This window comes from Temnothorax longispinosus, chromosome 7 (genome assembly GCF_030848805.1).
Source record: "Temnothorax longispinosus isolate EJ_2023e chromosome 7, Tlon_JGU_v1, whole genome shotgun sequence".
In the NCBI taxonomy this organism is placed as follows: domain Eukaryota; kingdom Metazoa; phylum Arthropoda; class Insecta; order Hymenoptera; family Formicidae; genus Temnothorax; species Temnothorax longispinosus.
This window is the reverse complement of record NC_092364.1, coordinates 21,584,886-21,604,287: the sequence shown is the minus strand read 5'-3', so window position 1 is coordinate 21,604,287 and position 19,402 is coordinate 21,584,886. Positions and strand designations below refer to the sequence as shown.

General features: G+C 36.6%; 1 protein-coding gene across 7 annotated transcripts in view; it reads right to left on the bottom strand.

The window, feature by feature from the left end:
- 5-ht1 (serotonin receptor) overlaps window positions 1-19,402 on the bottom strand; it is a 109,813-nt gene that overhangs the window by 10,288 nt on the left and 80,123 nt on the right. For 4 of the 7 annotated variants that reach the window (XM_071784665.1, XM_071784664.1, XM_071784667.1 and 1 more), the window contains exons 3-4: window positions 10,583-10,991; window positions 759-892 (exon numbers count right to left, since the gene is read on the bottom strand). In XM_071784665.1, the coding sequence (XP_071640766.1) occupies window positions 759-892; window positions 10,583-10,700 (252 nt within the window). In that variant the 5' untranslated portion in view covers window positions 10,701-10,991. Of the gene's footprint in view, window positions 1-758; window positions 893-1,576; window positions 1,856-1,879; window positions 2,073-10,582; window positions 10,992-19,402 lie in introns of those variants that run through there. The other 3 variants (XM_071784670.1, XM_071784668.1, XM_071784669.1) reach the window with 3 other exon arrangements.

The following is a 19,402-nucleotide window of genomic DNA, read 5'->3' as shown; positions in this document are numbered from 1 at the left end:
TTTGCATCACGGTGAGAACGTAAGACGCAATTAACAAACTTTCAAAGTTAAAAGAATTTCATGTTTAAGTGCTGAATCCTCGGAGAATGCGTACGCTCGTTTCCTCTCTCGCACGGATTCTTTCCCAAGTACAATGTCGTAAAGAAACGCGGAAGAAACGAGCGTGAATATACGCGCGGTTTCTTATACGGACGTTATAAACTTGTGAATGGCTGCAACGGGCCATAGGTTAATGTTTAACAATGAGAGTGTAATGCGCGGAAAGAGAATGATACTTGTATACGTGAAGGGAATGGCTAGCAGCTTGGCTGTTCTACTAAAAAACTCGCAAAATTTTTATTTCGCCAGTTTACTCTGTAAAATGCAGTAAAATTCACGCGTGTCCTTCAATACACGTGCTATAAAACGTATTTTACTGACAATATAGCTAATTGTTTAATCTAATGTTAAAGGTAACACTATGTCTCGGCTCGCTCATTTAACAAGTTACAATTTAATTTAATATTTTATTACAGTTTTACTGTAATTTTATAGAGACGTCGGTGCAAAATGTCCGTATTTCGAGATTTCTGGGATAGACATTCCTGCAATGAAAATGATAGTTATTAACAGAACGCATTCCGTTTTATCGCATTCCAAACGCGAAAAACTTTACGATTGTGAACGTTTTCTCGTCAAATATCCGATGTAGCTCGCTGCGACGTTGGTGGGTTGCACGATAATAATTCACAGTCTTAATACAATGATAAGTTACGTACCTCATAAACAGCTCCGAGAGGCATAACGAGGCAGGCGACCATAAGATCCGCGACAGCTAAACTGACAATTAAATAATTTGCTACGGATTGCAAGTTTCGCTCTAATAGGATAGCCGCTATCACGAACAGATTCCCTGTAACAAAAACATGTACCATCGTGAGTATAATAGCCGCATAGACGACAATAATGCTATTCTGCTCGTATTAGATAAGGAATTATTACGTGAAAATAATAAAATATACATTTTTTAAGAGAGGATAGAAAGAATAACAGATAGCCCCTTAATTTGACAATTATATTCAATCGGATTTTTAAAATTCTAAACATTTATCGTGTAATATTACTCGTTAATATTATTGATTTAGATTTACGCTTCAAATGTATGAAATAGGATAAATTTAAAAAAAATATCTTACATGTTTATATAACATGTATATTTTATATAAAAAATAAAAATACTTACAATGTATTGTTTTTATAATGTCTTATTAAATTATTTTATTTTAAACTTCTAAAAAATATGTAAAAATTATTCTTGTAATAAAATGTATCAAAGGGATGACACTTGCAATGTTAGAGGGAAAGACTCAATAAGATTTCCAATACAATTATTTTTTTAAATTTAATATACTGTATATTATATATTATATGAAAATCTCAATTTTTATTTCGAATTTTAGACTCAAACTACGTTGTGCCACTGTAAAAAACTAGAGGCCCTATAATAACGATTGAAATAACTCATCTCTCTATAAATATTTTAACGTAATAATATAATAGAGATATTCGTTCTATAATATTTTATTCGAGTCAATACTTCGCGCCGTCAGGAAAGAACCTTGCCGCATCGCGAAGTTAGCCGCTGTCACATGATTGCTCTCCAATTCTCGCGAGTGAAGAGTGAAGCGGCCGGTGTCCGGCGTCCGGCGTCGGTACGTAGCAGGGTGGCGATTGCTCCGCGTTTTTGCGTTTCTCTTTGTCCGTTTCGAGTGAGTCTCGCGTACGAACGAGGATTAGAAGTACCGAGGTAAGTGACCGGCGATCGTTTTGACGTATTAATCAGGCCGCGCGACTGCGAGTGATCGCGTCTTTCGGTATACTATACGTGATCGGCGGTTACCACTTCGCACTCCGTTCGTCTTCTAGCTTCGTCCACTTGTCGAGAGTTCGTCCGATATAATCGTCTCGATTTTCAGGACGCCGGGAGACGTCAGGGCCGTCAGGGCGATCGAGGAGCGTCGAGGTGAGCACCGGAGCGTCGAGCGTCGAGGCCGTCGAGGGATCGCCGCGCCACGCCGCCATGACAGGTTAGTCGGGATCGCGCGTATACTTATACTGTGGCGATATTCGCGAGACGACCGGCCGCCATGTTGGCGCGCTCCTTCTCTATATTCGCGGGACGGACGATCGGCCGCCATATTGGCGCGTTCCTTCTTGAATTCGCGTCGGGCGCGACAAGTTCGGAGCGCTAAGTAAATCTAGAACGCGCTGGTCAATCCATTCATTCGGTCGCACGATTCGACGTCGATCGTCCTCCGCCGTGTTGAGTTGATGTGCGGGATTTGTAACGCACGTCGTGTTATTTCCAGCGTGGTTATTATTCGCGGGTACGATAAGTGTATGTCGCCGGCGCATTGAGGAACGACGAGGAGCGTCGAGGGAATCGCCGTGGATCAGTCGAGAGAGGCGAGTGCCGCTCATCGGTGTGTTTGGGTGAGTAATTATTCCTTGATTATTACTTATATTGCTCAGTTCTAATTACTCGTTACTTAATTTCTTATATTATTTAATTCTTTTCAGTCGAGAGAAGCGATCGAGTGCTGCTCATCGGTGTTTGGGTGAGTGCGTATTCCTCGACTATATTACCATATTACTTATTTTTACTCAGTTGTAATTATATACTCGTTACTTAATTTCCTATATTATTTAATTTTTCTCGTTGAGCGCGGAACTTTTTTGGGCGGGAATTCGCTCGATACACATACCGCAAATATTTTGTCGTCGGCTTTGAATTCCTTGCGGTTAACATAACTCTGGCATATAAAATTCCCTCAAGAATTGTTTTTGAAAATAATAAAAAAGGAAAGAGATGAGGCGCGATAGACAACTTTCAAGATCGCATGTGCGAAATCAGCATTCGAGAGGCGGACGGGAGGAGTCCGATGCTGTAACTTCTACGAAATGCGCGCGTCGTTGAACGACGTGGATTGCGAAGTCGTTAAGTAAATTGAGATCGCGGCCGCCTGTCGCGCTTCCAACACTTTAATAATGGTCCCGGTAATTGGCATTGCAAAGGGCAAATTCGGGCTGGTCGCCATTAATCCCGATGACGGGCCTGAATGGCGGCAATCAAGTTCGGTAAACTCGGAATAGACGAAATCAGTCGTGCGTTCCTAGACGTGTTATACGGGCATGTGGATCGATCGTGCGCGCATTTACGCGAAAATTGTCCGAGTTCGCCGAGCCCATCGCCACTCTCGGCTCCTCGGCTCCTCGGGATCGTATCTCGTATCGAGTTCTCGCGCTCCCAGGACAATGCGAGGCTGTCGGCCAAATGTCTTGACCATGACATATGCGAGGGTCAGTCGAAGGTAGCCAGCGAAAGAGAAGAAACATCCCGAGACCGACGACGCGAAAACAAATATCAAGTCTTGCAAAAGAATCATATTATATCTCTTATCACGTTTTATATCTTTACATATTGCGTAATCTTCGAATTTTGTCCGTTATATCTTCAAATAACGAGAAGAGATAGAATCAAACTGCACCGTTCGTAAAACTGCACGTTAAAACTTGAAACGTTAGCGTCCCCGAATTGCTGTTCAATAAGAAATGCAACTTCTAAGTGAATCGTTCTGCTCTACGGAGAGTCGGTTCTTAAAAATGCCATGAAGAAGAAAATGGCAAAGAGAATGAGATTAACTTTTGAATTAAAAAAGTCTAAGTAGATTACAAGCGCAATCTCTTTTTTGGCAGCTTGATGAAACTTTAGTATAATCGCGAAACTCGAAGGTAATCAAAATTTTCAGATTCGCGCGGTTTTCTCTGTATAGCGCGGGAGGAACTCATGTATTCGTAACGCAATGTTACATTCATGCATTACGTAAACGTGCTCGACCGCCGCCGGTTTAAGCGTGTTTAAGGGAAGTGGATAGAAGCTCAAGCTACCGTGCACTATATTCGTGGATATTACATCGTGTCGTTTTGCGTCCCGGGGTGTTTCATGTCTCTTATTTTATCCAGGCAACCAATGTTCCATTCGATTTTTCGCGCATAATAGGAGAGAAATCGCGCTACTGTTGTTTACGGATAATACAAAATAGCGTTGTATTCTTGTAAATAGTAATAAAATTACAGATATCTTGCAGGAACTACACAAATTAATTTTTACTAAATACTAATATTAAATAGTAAAATAGTAGAGTCGTTTGCAGGTGAAAAAAAAGATTATTAATTATGAGGATATTTATCCTCCATCTAGTTGGATTTCTGAGAAGCAATAGTTTAATAAATGGAGGAAGTAAGTCCAAGTCTCTGAAGGCCACATAACGCAGCCTAGACGTGTACTAATTAAATTTAATTCTCGGGGGAAAACTACAATAGACTTTGCTTAAATTAGAGAGCGAGTCAACTTTTAGAAACGATCGGGGCCACGTAATTCGTACTTTTATTTTATCTATCCACCGCACCGCCCTAAATCGACACAAGCGTTCGACAGGATAGTAATTCTACAAATGTCGAGCAAATTTCTTCCCTTTCACGTCCATTAGTTTCGCATTACGTATTTGCAAATACACAGCTCTCGAAGGTGGTTGTGTACAATTCAGACGCAGCTGGACGAGAACGACGGAGACGCGCGTGCTAGATGCACCGCGATTCAGCCGTAGCCGCAGCCGCAGCTGCGGCTGCAGCTGCACGCTCGGGATGTCTCCACGGGAAAAGTATAACCGCCGCGGCTGCGACAGATAAAAGAAACGCGGGTAGGACGTTTTACTTTGGCGTAATTAACTCCCGCGAAGAAGGAGGAGCCGGGACCGAGAGATGTTTCAGCGGGCTGGCGAGGATCTAAACGCTCTCGTTCTCGCACTCCATTAAAGAGCGTATTTGCAGCATAAAAAAAAAGAACTCCCGTCCGAAGCTTTATACGGATAAGCTGGGAAGGGCTGTGAGTAGACACGCGCGTTGCGCGACTTGTTTGTCAAGAAATAACTTACAGTCTGCAGTTTTTAATCTGCTGTGCTAAGCCCGGCTTGACGCCATAGTTCTTTAGCGAGCTTTTTGTCAAAGACATCTCGGCAAAAGAATTTTATAATGCTTCTGTCCACGCATTGTGACGATATCGATTGATGAACGATATGTGTTTTTATATTTGTTATTAATATACAGATTTTGATGATTTGTAAATTTTTTAGTATGCAACAAATGCTATATTCTCTCTCTCTCTCTCTCTCTCTCTCTCTCTCTTTCTCTCTCTTTCTCTCTCTTTCTTTTATATTTTGTAATTGAAACTTAATCAGTCTCATGACATATTATTTCTTGACAATCTTAAAACAAAATTTTTTTATTGTTTAGACAATTTTAATTCTTAAATTTATTTAACATTGTAAGAGAGGGGGAGAACGCTATATAAACTATAAAGATTATAATATAATTATTACTGTGGTCGACATTTATTTTGATTGCTACGAGTGTTTTATGAGATTCAAAGTGACGTGTAAAATGTTAGCGTGTTAAATGCATAAACCGATTTTAATTCTCAAATGGATTGAAAAAACGAGAATATTCTCTTGTTATCGCAGACCATCATTGTGTTATGACGGCGGCAATCATTTTCGTCCGCGAGATGGTTCCTATACATGCATTGTTGTGAGCGCACTTTTGGGAAATATCGCAAAACTCGACATGCAATAACGTGATTTAGATCGATGCAGCTTTTTCGGATGACGAAAAGATCCACAGAATGAAAAGGGGTATTAAGCGTCGAAAACACTAATCCTTTTTTCCGAAAGCCGAAGAGCGCTTCGCTAGTCGAAATGCATATTTCGCGTCCGCTCAAATTGCGTGCAGAGAGATGATACGAAAAATTCATCAGATTTATGCAAACGAGCTTGTTAAGGGAACAAAAAATTACAGTAGCTGATGCTCTCGTCGCAGATAATAAAAGCTTTTGGGAATGTGGCTAATGGGAAAGATAATTATACATTAGAATAGACGGTTTTGAGGAGATAAGATTACCTTTAGATTTTGATTCCTCGTAGGATAAAAGAGTATTTTGATGATAAAAAAATCGTAAAAAAATTGAAACGCGATTTAACGCGATTTAGATTACGTTTGAGTTAGTATTATCCTATTATCTTAGATTATTTCCAATTTATCCTTCGTACAAATTTCTGTTTCGTAGTACATATGTCTATGTGTATCTCTCATAATCTTCAAATGCACGATTTAACATCTATGCTAGCTATTTAATTATCACGTCAAAGGGGAAATAATGTATAATTTATTCTCGTTGTTTACGCGGAGATAAACGAATTTCTCACACGACCACACGTGCGATCGTTGTAAAGTGGAACCTGTAAAACGTGCCGAAAACTGCGGTTATGGTTTGTTATCCAATAACTGTGTAGTCATGTAACTCGTTTTCGTTGCCGCACCATAGGACAGATTTGAATTGTATTATATGGCCGTTTATTGATTAACAAACCAAAACCGGAGTAGATGGCAAATGCTACAAGTGCGCTTTATCAATCGCGACTGTTGTCATACGCGCGGAAACTCATTTATTTTCAGGTATAGAGCGGCGACGCGTAAATAAATTGCATATTACACTCTTTGACGTTACAGCAGCCTTAAAATTAAATGTAACAGTTCACTCTTATTCTCTCCAACCCCAATGACCAGAAATGATTAATATTTTTATACTTGTAATTGTTGAAGCAATTTTATATATATTTTGCTGCAGCCTAAGGCTACATTTTTTCCCCTAGTTTCATTGAAAATGCAGCCCCTAGTCTCACGAGACGATAACTATCGGAAATGTCTGATTACGTCTTCATGCAGGGTACGTTATGTGTTCGCATCGGATCGTTTAACCTTTATAGGATCGAAGGGCAGGGTAGTAACACATTCAGTTCGCGTCGGCGGTCTAACCTATCGGCTTGCTATTTTTTTTTTTACGAACGAACGAGATGCCTGTCAACATTATATACATGGTGTGTACCAAGAAATGTTTTTCTCAAACATGTATTTCTAATAAAGTCAATTTTTTTAAAAAAAGTTTAACGCTAGTAATTCAATTGAGGCAAAGTATAATTGAATTAAACGTTTGATCTCTCTAATGGACGTGATGTGCATATTTACACCAATTGAATTTCTTGACTTTATGATCTACACTGAGAAAAAAAAGTTGTTAACTTGACTAAATATTTTTAACTGATTATTATTTTTTTAATTAAAATATTTAAGTATTTGAGAATTACGTCACGTTAGATTTAATATGTCGTATTTAATTTAAATATATAAATATTTTAATTAAAAAAATTATAATAATAAGTTGAAAATATTTAGTCAAGTTAACAACTTTTTTTCTCAGTGTAGAAACACTTTTACTTTCACGAACAAAAACTACAATAAATATTCTCTCATATTCCACGCGGTGCATATTGTAAATAATATTGTTAATACATGTGCACATTTTAAAATTATGCAATGTTTACTTAACTATTTTTTTTTTGGTAAAAATCATCATCATCATATATATAATTTATATTATAGATATCTAAAGTATTTTTTTTTATTTTTTTCAATCAATTTTTGATTTACATTATCGGAAAAGAAAGAACATGTATCACTATTTTTCAATGTCATTAGACCTTTCCGCAAATAACTGTCACTTTTGATTTCGCACATTCGTAGTCAATTGCTTCCACGTGTACACTAATGACAAACACGAACTTTGTGCGAAATCACGCGCTCCGGTTGTCCCCGAAGAGAGATGAACGAATGCGGTCGGTGCAACGCTCATTCGAGAAGTTTCGCTCGATTTGCGGTGATCACTGTGTGACGGAAGGGGAAGGAAAGGGGATTATTCACATTTGCGCAACGATATTCACGGTTTTGTGCCTCGCCAAGCGTTCGGAAAATTTACCCTATATACCGGGGAGAGAAAGAGAAAGAGCAGGCATATCCGCGGCAGCTGACGTCATGTTCAACGAACTGTTAGTTAGCCAGTGAACTATACTAATATTGGAATGCGCTTCGAGCCTTGTCAAGTCGCTGGGGGCGCATACGTGTGTGGATGTATCCAACAGCTGCCGGCGGATCTCTTTCGCATCCTCCTTGGTTACATCGTTACCCCACCCACGGCGTTACAGCGGAGCGATAAACTTACCTGTTTTCCGACAACTTTTATCTGTATCCCCTTTCGAGAAATATACGGGTCCGCTGGGAGGCGGGAGATGTTCATAGATTTATTTCGCGAGACTTAATAGATGGCGAGTGACATCGATGCGAAATCAAAGTTTGCGAATAAACGATATTGATTATAACAATTCGTGGAATTCTAGATTAAAGTATCGCGTTAGCGTTAGCAGTACATGGTCGAAGAGGCTCTGGTTAACTATAACAAAAATTAAATAGTAAATAATTTTCGCAAATGCGTGCAATGTGCAGTTAGACATTTAACTTTTAAATTGCAAACTAAATCAAATAAGGAACAAGATTCTACCAATTATTTATAGGCCAAGGTCTAATTCGCTTTTCATTTTCTTGAGAACCTATTTCACAAGAAATAACTTTGCGTATATGTTTATTTTTTGCCAATTATGAAACATCTTACGTAACGATTACAGACACATTAGGTAATTATACTTGCCAATCGCCGGCCGATGTCTTTGACAAATATCAGCTTCGACTGAAGCTGACGAAAGTCATTTATCACGCTTATGCTCGTTAAAATGCCTTTAGATTGATAATGATTAATCAGAGATTTTAGTATTAAAACGAGTTCCATTATTCTCGGTGTTGAGAAGAATCCGGGGGTGGGGAGGAGAGAGAGCCAGGTTGGCAGAAAAGGGTTATTAAATACAAGTCGCGAAAAGCAGTGTCAGCTCATTTTCCCCGCGGAAAACTCCTTTCACGCAAAGCATGCGACTAGATATCGTGATTACCGTCACCGCTCGGTGATATATTATACGCCCTGGAGATGTGTCAGTTGTCGAAGCGATCTTTGCCATTGTTCTCGCCGATGATTATTACCAACGGGTGGTCGCCTTCACGATGACGCTGGTGAAGCTCGGAGGGGGCGAAGTTATTTGATACTTGACGGCATATAATTACGACAAGAAGAACGATTAATCGAGGCGGTGCGAGCTCAATTGCGTCGCGGACACTGTTGGACCGGAAGTTTGGCATGCAAAAGGAAACGACCCATCGAATTTGGGTCGGCAATTTTCATTAATTACCACTGAGAGCGTTCGAATAAGAACGAGAGATAAATCGACCCAATCATTTTCGAATTAAGGCACACGGATTTTATTCCTTTTTTTAGATTTCAGCTTGAATGAGCCGATTCATTATATATACATAGATTTAGCCGGTGCTAATAAAATTATCTATTCATCAAAATGTCTCCAATAAGACATTATTTCTATTCACTGATAATAATTAATTAAAAAGTGTCTTAACTTTTAACATGAATTTTTAAGTAGTTTAACTTAAAACTTATGTTGCGGTATAACAGTCTTTACAATATAAAGATTAAGAAGCTTATGTTGATGCATTAAAGATAAATTTTAAAATTATTCAACAAATTACTTTTCTGAATTATTTAAATACTACGATTTTTTTATTTAAATGGCAAACTTATGATATCTATAATATTCAACAGAGATGTTTGAAAAATATTTCAATTCAAACAGACGATTTAAATCACTGAATGCGCCATATTATTACTATCGAAGTCTGAGCTTCGAATAACTCGTGAACTAACTTAAAATTTAGACCGATATCTGATAGTCGACGTTAAGAGGCTCACTGATATTTTAATTGGGTTAAACGACCATATATATAAAACACAAGATATAAAACGTAAAAAAATGAGCAATTGTACGTTGAAAGTACATTATATATATTATATATATCTTATTTTCTCTCTTTCTTGTTGTCAGAAAATAAATACAGAGAGAAATTGCGTGGTTTTATAATACACTCCGTGCGGTCGTTCTGTGAAAAATATTGTCTCGTGTTACGCGAGTGTTTTATCCGGAAGAGTGAATCGGCATATTCATTGAATTAAAAAAGCAAAGTTAAAATATCGCGTAACGTAATGTATATTCGTGGTATGGGAGAACGGGAAAACGCGGCATATTATTTATTCAATTACGGTTCTCGTTCTCGTTTTCCACTATGATTTACAAGCGTGTACAGTGATAATCAGTTGCGAATAATTTATATACACATGCGATGTAGGTATTTTATTTGTATTTTACTTTTAAATAACTTCTTAAAATATTTATCATAACAGATATTGAATGGTACCGAAAAATATTTTAATTTCTTTCACAAATATAGAAAATGTTGATTTCTTAACAAATAATATAACAGCTATTTAATTGCGCACGTTTTACATTAAAAATTGAGGCAAATTAAATTAATGCGGATTCAAAGAGCAAATAAATAAAATTTTGTTGCTAATATTAATTTTATAATTATTAAAATAAAATTGCAAAAATTTTTATTAAAAAAAATATTTATTACTACGAATGACGATTTTCTTTTCGTGGAGTAAATATTGTGTGAGCGGAAGAGAGAATAATAGACTCACCTACGATAGTGATGAGTATAAGGAGACAGAGGACGATAGCTCTCAAGATGATCGGTACATCGATGAAGACTGGATTTTCCACAGTTGCGTTCGCGGCTTGATCGACGTGAGCCTCCATTACGGCTGAAGTGTATTTTCCGTCTTCAGTGTTCGCTATTCATCATCTGGTTAAATAATGTATCATGGTCCGCATTCGTTAGAGCGGGTCCGAAGCTTTTTTCATCGTTTTCGACAGAGGCGGAGTCAACACCTGGCCGATAAACGCCGGTTACTCGCCTCGTACGCTTCCATCCCTATCTCAGACTTTCTCGCAGTTCTCATTTTCTGCAATTTTCTGCTCCGAGACTCCCTGGACTTTGAGGTGTAGATTTTTTTTGTGGGATGTCAGAGTCCTTTCGTACGTACGGTTCTGAAATAGCAACGTGGAAAAAGCTTTCGTTAAAATGCTGCTTTCAGAGATGATCTTATATTGAAGAAAAATACTTACTTTTCTCGCTGACAAATGTAATGGCAAACACGATAGTAAAATCTTTACTTTTGCGAGGTCTCATTATGACATTCTGACATCTGACAATTTATCTAGAATTTTTTTCTAAATTCTTTCTATGGATTTTGTAATTTTTAAAAATAATTTTTAAAATTATTAATAATATTTCAATATAGAAAGGCATAATTGCGATATTGAGTTTCGTGTTAAATATGTTTCAAAGGAATTATGGGACACGCACGATCGAGAGAATATGCGAGGTGTCACGTTTATGGTAGCCCGCGAAACCAATGAAATTGGAACAATCGATCGACAATTATCGGGATTGTAACGGGCAACTACCACAATCGACTTTGATAATGAATCCACGGGGTTGTGCGAAAAATAGATGCGTTTACAACAAACGCCAGTCGTGAGATTGCCTTAGGAGGTCTCGTATTCACTCTATTAAATTTTCCAATAGTGTCGGAACGTTTCATTAACTTGAATTCACCGGAACCTACTCGCCATTTGGTTTAAACTGATTGAATTTCCAGACGAATAGCATTCACGTTTGATAGCAGCGCCAATACATCGTAACGAGTTCACTGTTTTTCTGTGGTTTGTTGCGCGATTTTATTATTTCGATGAATTACAAATGATTTTATCGGAATGTGAATTTTCGATAAAATTAGTCTGAAAGTTCATCTTATTCTGTTCTGTTTAAAATTCCAATTTAAAATTTTACCTTATGTGCACGTTATATGAAAATTTGCATTGGAATTAAAAAGTTGAAATATGATAACTTTGATATTTTGCATTATTAGAAAAGAGAAAGATCAAATCTCTCTGATTTGTTTCTTAATTTTTAAGTTTAGCTCCTTTTTTGTGATATAACTTATCAAGGCACTTTTTAAGATATAAAACTTTTGTATGTGTATCTGTATGTTCTCGTTGCTACCCAACATTAATCATATATACGGCAATATATACGATAAAAAGGCTAAATACATTCTCATGAGGAAAGTCGACATTTTTCTTGCGGCAATGCGAAAAATTTGTCTCATAGTAATTGTTGCCACAATGGCTTTTTGCACGCGCGACCGACTGCCAAGATCTAAAAGTTTTATTCCCACCGCATATATGACGCAAATCCCACGTATTCCCTGCCAGCAACCAAAAAGTGTCCGCCCTACGGCTCTCTTCCTCATCACCATTTTTCGGTGCTCGCCTGTCCGGGGAGTCGAAAAACAACCGTTCTTCCACGATAGAGAAGTATCTCCCAACTTTCTAACAGTCAGCGTCGCTCAAAGAAAAAGCCCGGGAGCGCGCAAAAGCGTGGCGTTCGTTCGTGGAAACTTCAAAGGGGGATAGGAAAAAACGGTTCTGTACGATCGAAGAATAAAAGCCAATCAAACGGACTTTCGTAGATGCTGTGTTCCGTTTTTAATACTTAAACCAACGGAGCCTTGTGCGAATATCGATTCGTCAGCGCTTAACGAGCTCGTAAATCGTATTCGGTATCGACCGCTTTTACTCTCAGCTTCAAGGAAGGCGTTTATTCTCGTTTGTTATAGTATGTCTATCATCACCGTACAACAAACAATGAGTATCTGGTTTCGTTAGTTAAGACTGTATTGGAAGTCACGAACAAATATAGAAATAATGGAGAAAAATATGAAAAAATTCTATAAAAAGTAGAGTATTTAATATGCGGACAAAAATATGTATTTTAACTCTTTATATTGTTATAAAACAGCATCCAATATTTTATATATTTTATATACATATATATTGTTACAATAGACACGGACAATTTACTGGTAGGACGTGGTAAGTGCATCAGCGAAGTAACTCTTGAAATTTCGTTTTCTTGGCGATTCACATCTTAGCAGGATATAAAAATTGCATTTTATAGCCCTATAAAATCTTCTTTTCCACAATAACGTGAGAATGCCTCACGAATAGCCGATCGGAGAAAAAACGATTTTGAACATTACATCAGGAAATTCGTGTGTCTCGTAGGAACGTTGTTCCGCAATGAAATATTTTATTTATTCAGAAAGAGAAAGAGAGAGAGAGAGTGTGTGTGTGTATGTGTGAGAATTAATTCAAATTTCAATAATGGAAAACAGATTTTGTCCCATTGTATAAAGCAATTTTTATATTTTAATAAAAAACCGCTGAAACGCGAAGGGATTTAGAAAATGCGAAAGAAAATAAAAGGAAAATCCTTTATTAAAAATGCAAACGTAAATTATTTTTAAACGCTTATTATAATCTGAAAATAATTATTTAACGTTTAAAAGGAAACTTGAAAGAAAAACATTTATCGATTCTCGGAAAATTGATTTTGGAAATCGTTGATAGAATATTTATCGAAATATTAATTGAATTTGTCTTGATTTACTTAATCAATCTACAATCATAATAAGAGGAACATAAAATATATTATTTCTATGATAACTATAAAGATACACGATAAAAGCGACGAATACAATTCCTTCTACTAGATCGTTATAAAAATTTGTTATTCTCCAAATCATTCCATTAATCTGTCGCGTGCGATTTTATCAGAAACTACAAATCATGCAAGAAAAATCTGCTCGATGAATTACGATTAGTCACGCGTTACAGTAGACATTGTTCGCGCAATAGGCCGGAATTGTGCGAATACTCGCGGTGGTCGTTTGCACTATACCGGGAGTCATCGACCAAATCTCGTCGTATTTGGGCCAAAATTGAAAGTGCAGGCACACGTAGAAGCCCCTGCGAGAGGCGCGTGTATATACATTTCACAATAGCGGGTGCATTTATCACGAACAGAAAACTGCGGCTCTCGGTCGTGCTCGAAACTCCATAAATTCCCTGCCGTTAGTAGAAAATGGAGGAGGGGAAACATCCACGCTAAGGTAGAGGAGGAGGAGGAGGAGGAGGAACGAGGGAGAATCGACACGTCGGAAATCTATTTCTGGGGAAAGAAAAGCCGGGCAAACTGTTACGCGATTAAATCGCGAGTTGCCATTAGAGACCTTTGAAATTCACGATCGTTTGCCTTCGATTTAAGGCGGCCGAATCTCGTCGACGAAGACGTCTCCTTCACGGTTCTTCTTCTTCTCCCGGCTTCCCCTCGGCCGGCAAAGAAACGCGTTAACGAGGGACTGATCTCTTGTCGGAGAAGTAAAAAGGTTTACGTGGCTTTAAAGTTTATGACCAGTCACATAGGCAAAAAGCTAACGGTGAATTTTTTTTGAAAACAGTGCTTTTGACAGTTCAAAGGGATCTTAATATTCACAATCTACATGCTGTGTGTGATTTTTTTAAATAAAATAATATGTGGACACACAGGGCGAAATATGTATAAAATATCTGCAGGTTTTTGTTAAAACTTATGATAATAATTAAGGAAAATATAACCACTGAGAAAGAGATATTTCATTAATCTGAACGTAATCAATATTATTCCTTTGTGATACCGTTGATACAATGCATTATTTGCATCTATAATAATTTGGGATTTATCCTTCACAAATATGTATGTATATAATAATTGCAAAATATACAAGAAGTGTTTGGCAGGGAATCAACTTCAGATATGTCATAAATCGCTGCATACACGTAAGTTTCCGTTGTTCTGGACTCTTTATATACTATTTTTTTTCTTTTCCATTAGAAGATCTGCCGCGAAATTCAGAAATAAAACTAGATTTCCTTGTAAGTGAAGTGCACCTAGTATTTACGACGTCATAGCGTCGTCCATTATCCGGAGTTCCTACTGCGTTCCATTAGTCCCGTGTAACTAACTTCTTCAGCTTCCAAGGATTTCACGCTGAACCGTGCTTATAGGATCAAAAGATTAGGTCCACGCGTTACGCCCGATATATATAAAGTATGCGACGGGGGGGAAACTTTAAACTTATCCGCAAATCCGGAGAGGCGCTAAATTTTGTTGTACCGTCACCGATTTTCAAGTGCTAAAACGATATAGTTATTTGAAACAATAAAAAAATAGACGAGAAAAAATGAACCAGTGAAAAAAATTGGAAAAATAAATCTATGAGGAAAAAAAAGAAAACTGGACTTTATGTATAACCGGGCAGCACCGAGTGATAGTGTGCATTCCGCGCATTACTCCTTCAGTAATTTAGAAAATGTTTCCGTCCTAATATTGAAATATGCAAAAAGTATGCGGCTACAAAGGTAAAGTGAAAAAAAGAATGTGATTGATTTTCTATAAATTTTACGAACAGTTATATATACGGTTTTTATAAGTGGAAACGGTAACGAAAACGTACGTATAGTTCGGTAGAGAGCGACAAGCGAACAAAACTTGTAACGGCGAATTGCATCCGTATATTTGATACAGAGATTCAATATTTGGACGCAGCCAGATTGTAAGCATACGCAAGTGCGGGAGTGATATGCGTCTAAAAGAGAGATGTTGTCGTTTCAATCAAAACCGACAGACAAGGGCGGATGCATCGCCGACGCGACTGACACTTGTGTACAACGATCCCCAATATTGCTAAATTTCCGCCCATTGACGACCGTTTGTTTTTGATAGCTATATACCAGCATAGGCGTTAATCTTGTTATCGCCGGTCGACATTCATCCGAGACAAGCTTCAATCGCTTCTGTATATACATATTAGTTTTTTTTCGCTGAGGGTTTGGTGATTACACGTCAGTATCCCGAGTGTCAATGCATTCTATTAAAATATCTTTGGATAATGACAATAAATATTAATTTTTTATTGATTAAATATTGAATGTAGATGTGCTTTGTTAAAATTTTACTGCATTGTATCTTTCAAAGTTCATTTGCTGTTATTATATTAATAAAATGAGATTTTTGTGGAATAATGAATAATATTAAGTATCACTAAACTTTTAAAATCATTAAAGTACTGCCATATTGCGTACATTAGTTGAGTCTATACTTTGATTGAATTTATTATAACAAAGAAATCGGAATGCTGTCAACATATTAAAATTTAATAACAAACTAAGCGTATAGTTTGAAAGAATAATTGATATCACGCTTAAATTCCTTATCGTCATTTTTTATTACATTTTCGATTAGCGCTGCTCTGATGCATTATTAAACTCCTATCAATCTCAATTACTATATCGCTTGAAAAATTTCAGTCGTAGTAATTTGCGAGCGAACAATAATGCTAATACGCCCTCCTGTTTGCATTTGCAACCAAATCCGTAATTATGTACATAACTCGCAAACTACTATCTGTCAATGAATCATCGCAATATTTGTCGACTCATTTGCGACATTGAGTAAACGAGCTCGCTGTGACAAATTACAAAATGAATGTATATTTCTCGTTTCTCGTTGTAAATCAAATATTTTACATCCAAAACACGATTCTTGAAGCGAAAAATGATCGTTCTGCACATCACAGATTTTAAATATCATTAATTCCATCTGTGTAACGCTCTTTAATTTATTGAAAGTATATTAAATATTATCTGTTAATCTATTGATTATATTGCATTAATTGAAGTAATATAGATTTGTTATCTCATTAGTAATTTGTGACAAGATGAGTAACACAGTTATCATGATATAAGCTATATGTAAAAAAGGAATGAGCTTTATTCTTTCGAAATTACTTTAGCGTGATCTTGTCAGGTCGTTTAAGTGAAGTGACTCGTTAGTTGGGCCGCCGCTCTTGTCATTTTATATCAGTTGTATAGTCATTTACTTCCATTTAGTCGCACCGTCGCTGTAACTTTGAATCCTTCGATCTCGCTGTTGTTCGAGTTATGAGATTAAGGGTCGGCAATACCTAGGTCAGCCATCTTGGATTATGACGTCAGAAGCGGAGAAATATATACGCGAACGATTCTTGCGATTTACGTTCTACATAAACGACTTTATGTCGAGTAAACCGATACATCATGGTTTCCCCGGAGAAATAGTGAATTGTATACGGAAACAAGACATCTCAGGGAATGCAGAATATCTGTTGGGTATTATTATATCATGCTCTTAAAAAAACTGACGTTTACTTGTTCACGCGAGAGAGAATTGCCTTTAGTTTCGGAGATTGATTAATATTCATGCAGTTTCGAGACTGTAGTGTGGAAGGCGTTAATGTGTCACAGGTCGGCAGGTTTCGCTTGGTGATAATGTAAAGCGCAGAGTTTTATGCTATATTCAAGAAGAACCTCCCGTAAAATTAGTTAATAACACGTGAAACAACCTTAGTTTATTTTAACGGATTTTTATGGTCCATATAAATTCATATCGATTTTATTCTTGTTAAGGAGAGTTTTATGATAGCATATTGGTTCTTACGCCAGCATTATTATGAGATTAAAATGAATAATAATTTTCACATTATGTTTAACAAACTATATTAGAAAGCAAGGTAGAGTGCTGAAGGATATAATTTTCTACAAAAATTAATTTAAATTGAAAAAATAAATACATATACAAGTATAAAAATATTTTCTATTTCAAGAAAAACTGAAATCATAGAACTTTTATTATGGAAATTGAATTTAAAAGATTTGTAAATAGATATTAATGGAAAATTGCAATGGAAAAAGTATTTGTAAAGTTTAATATTATAAGAGTGAAACGAGTTGTACCGCAATGAATGTTTAATGACATTCTAAGTTATATTCTCTGTATATAAAAAGCGCTATTTTTTGAGCAAGAGAACGGGGAGAACAAGGAAATGTGACTTTTTTCGCTTACGATAAAATACCTCTAATGCAATTGAATATATTTAATTTATTATAAAAGCAAAAAAGAAATACATTTAAACAAAAGTTTTATACAAGTATAATTCGAGTGATTTGAGCCTAAAAAATTTGAAATATTAAATATTGTGTTGAAATAAAATGCGAAGGGTTATGTAAGATTTAAAAGCAGAAAATTCAGAATATTTTTAACTTCTTTGAACAAATATGTTTTAATGTTTTTGAATTGCAAGCGACACATTTTCGATATTTCGCTCCATGTAGAATATACGATCTTTCCTTTTGAATTATTGAGTGAATAAAATAAATTGCTTCTGCTATTAGAATGCATAAATCGTATGCTTAATCTTAGCCGCGGTTTCTGGATTGCAGTACATTACACTGTACTTCGGTACTATGTTCCGTTGGGAATGATATTCGACATTTGCAATAATGCGGCGCGAGATGTTGGAATTTGCACTGTAAATTTCAAAGGCTCGTTTCGATGTTCAAAGGCGTGTCGTCATACATTATTGCAATGGCGAATATGCCGCCCAAGGGAGTGCTGCTGCGTCGGTATCGCAATAATGCACGTCGCTACAACTTTTGGCATTATTGTAATGTTCCACCTTCGCCTACTTGGCTCACATCCACTTTCTTCGTATTCCTGTAAGGGACACATCGCTGATTTAAAATATTAATGTTTATTACGAACATTTGCGTAATGCTCCGTTCTGAGTGCGTGTCCCTTTTCGCTTTTGTACATGTAAGTCTCTAAAGTATTCTATTTTATAAGACAAGTTTTGCCGACGCAAGTCTCCGAGATACTTTAAGAACTACGGAAACAACAGTCAAGAAGTGCATGTACTTATCTTATACTGTTAAATTTGTTCTGCTGCATCTTCACGAATTTAGAAAATTTTATATAAAATGTTTCGAATATGTTTCAAAAAGCTATTTTATAAATTACAATAATACATATCTATATTTGATTGTAATACAGTCTCAAAATCTTAATAAATGTAAAATTTTATATTAATATTTCGAATAATCTATTAAATATTAAATTGGCTTTTTAAACTTTATTCGTGCGCAATCAGACATTATTTCAGATAAGATCGATACTTAAAAGAATAAAAAACGCCAATTTTTGTTAAGAACTAGAGTTCAATCTCATAACGCCCTGCTATAACAACGCTTTATCAAAAAAGAAGAAAGAAGGTTGTAAAACCAATAGAAACGTCTCGTTAGTGTTCGCCAGTGTTTTATGGAACTATACGTACATTCAAGGCCTGTGCATTCTCAGGGATATTTTCGTAGCACATATCCGACGGAATATGTCCATCGCATAACTTAAATGGAATTCCTGATTGCAAAGATCATGAAAGAAATTGGTCGGTACCGACGAACCATTCCGTTCAGATATGAAAATTTTTATTAAAGTGCATATTACGAAAAGAATGCAGCGAAAAATACGAAAAGTGCATATTACGAAATATTCCACGCACGTTGGAATAAGACTTTTACGATGTACGGTTCTCGTTTTTTTTTATCTACGAATAAACAATGAAAATTAGCACGTGTATAATACGTTCTGCAATTTTTTAAATATAATAAATGCCGATTAAACATTTTGTCTATTTCATTAA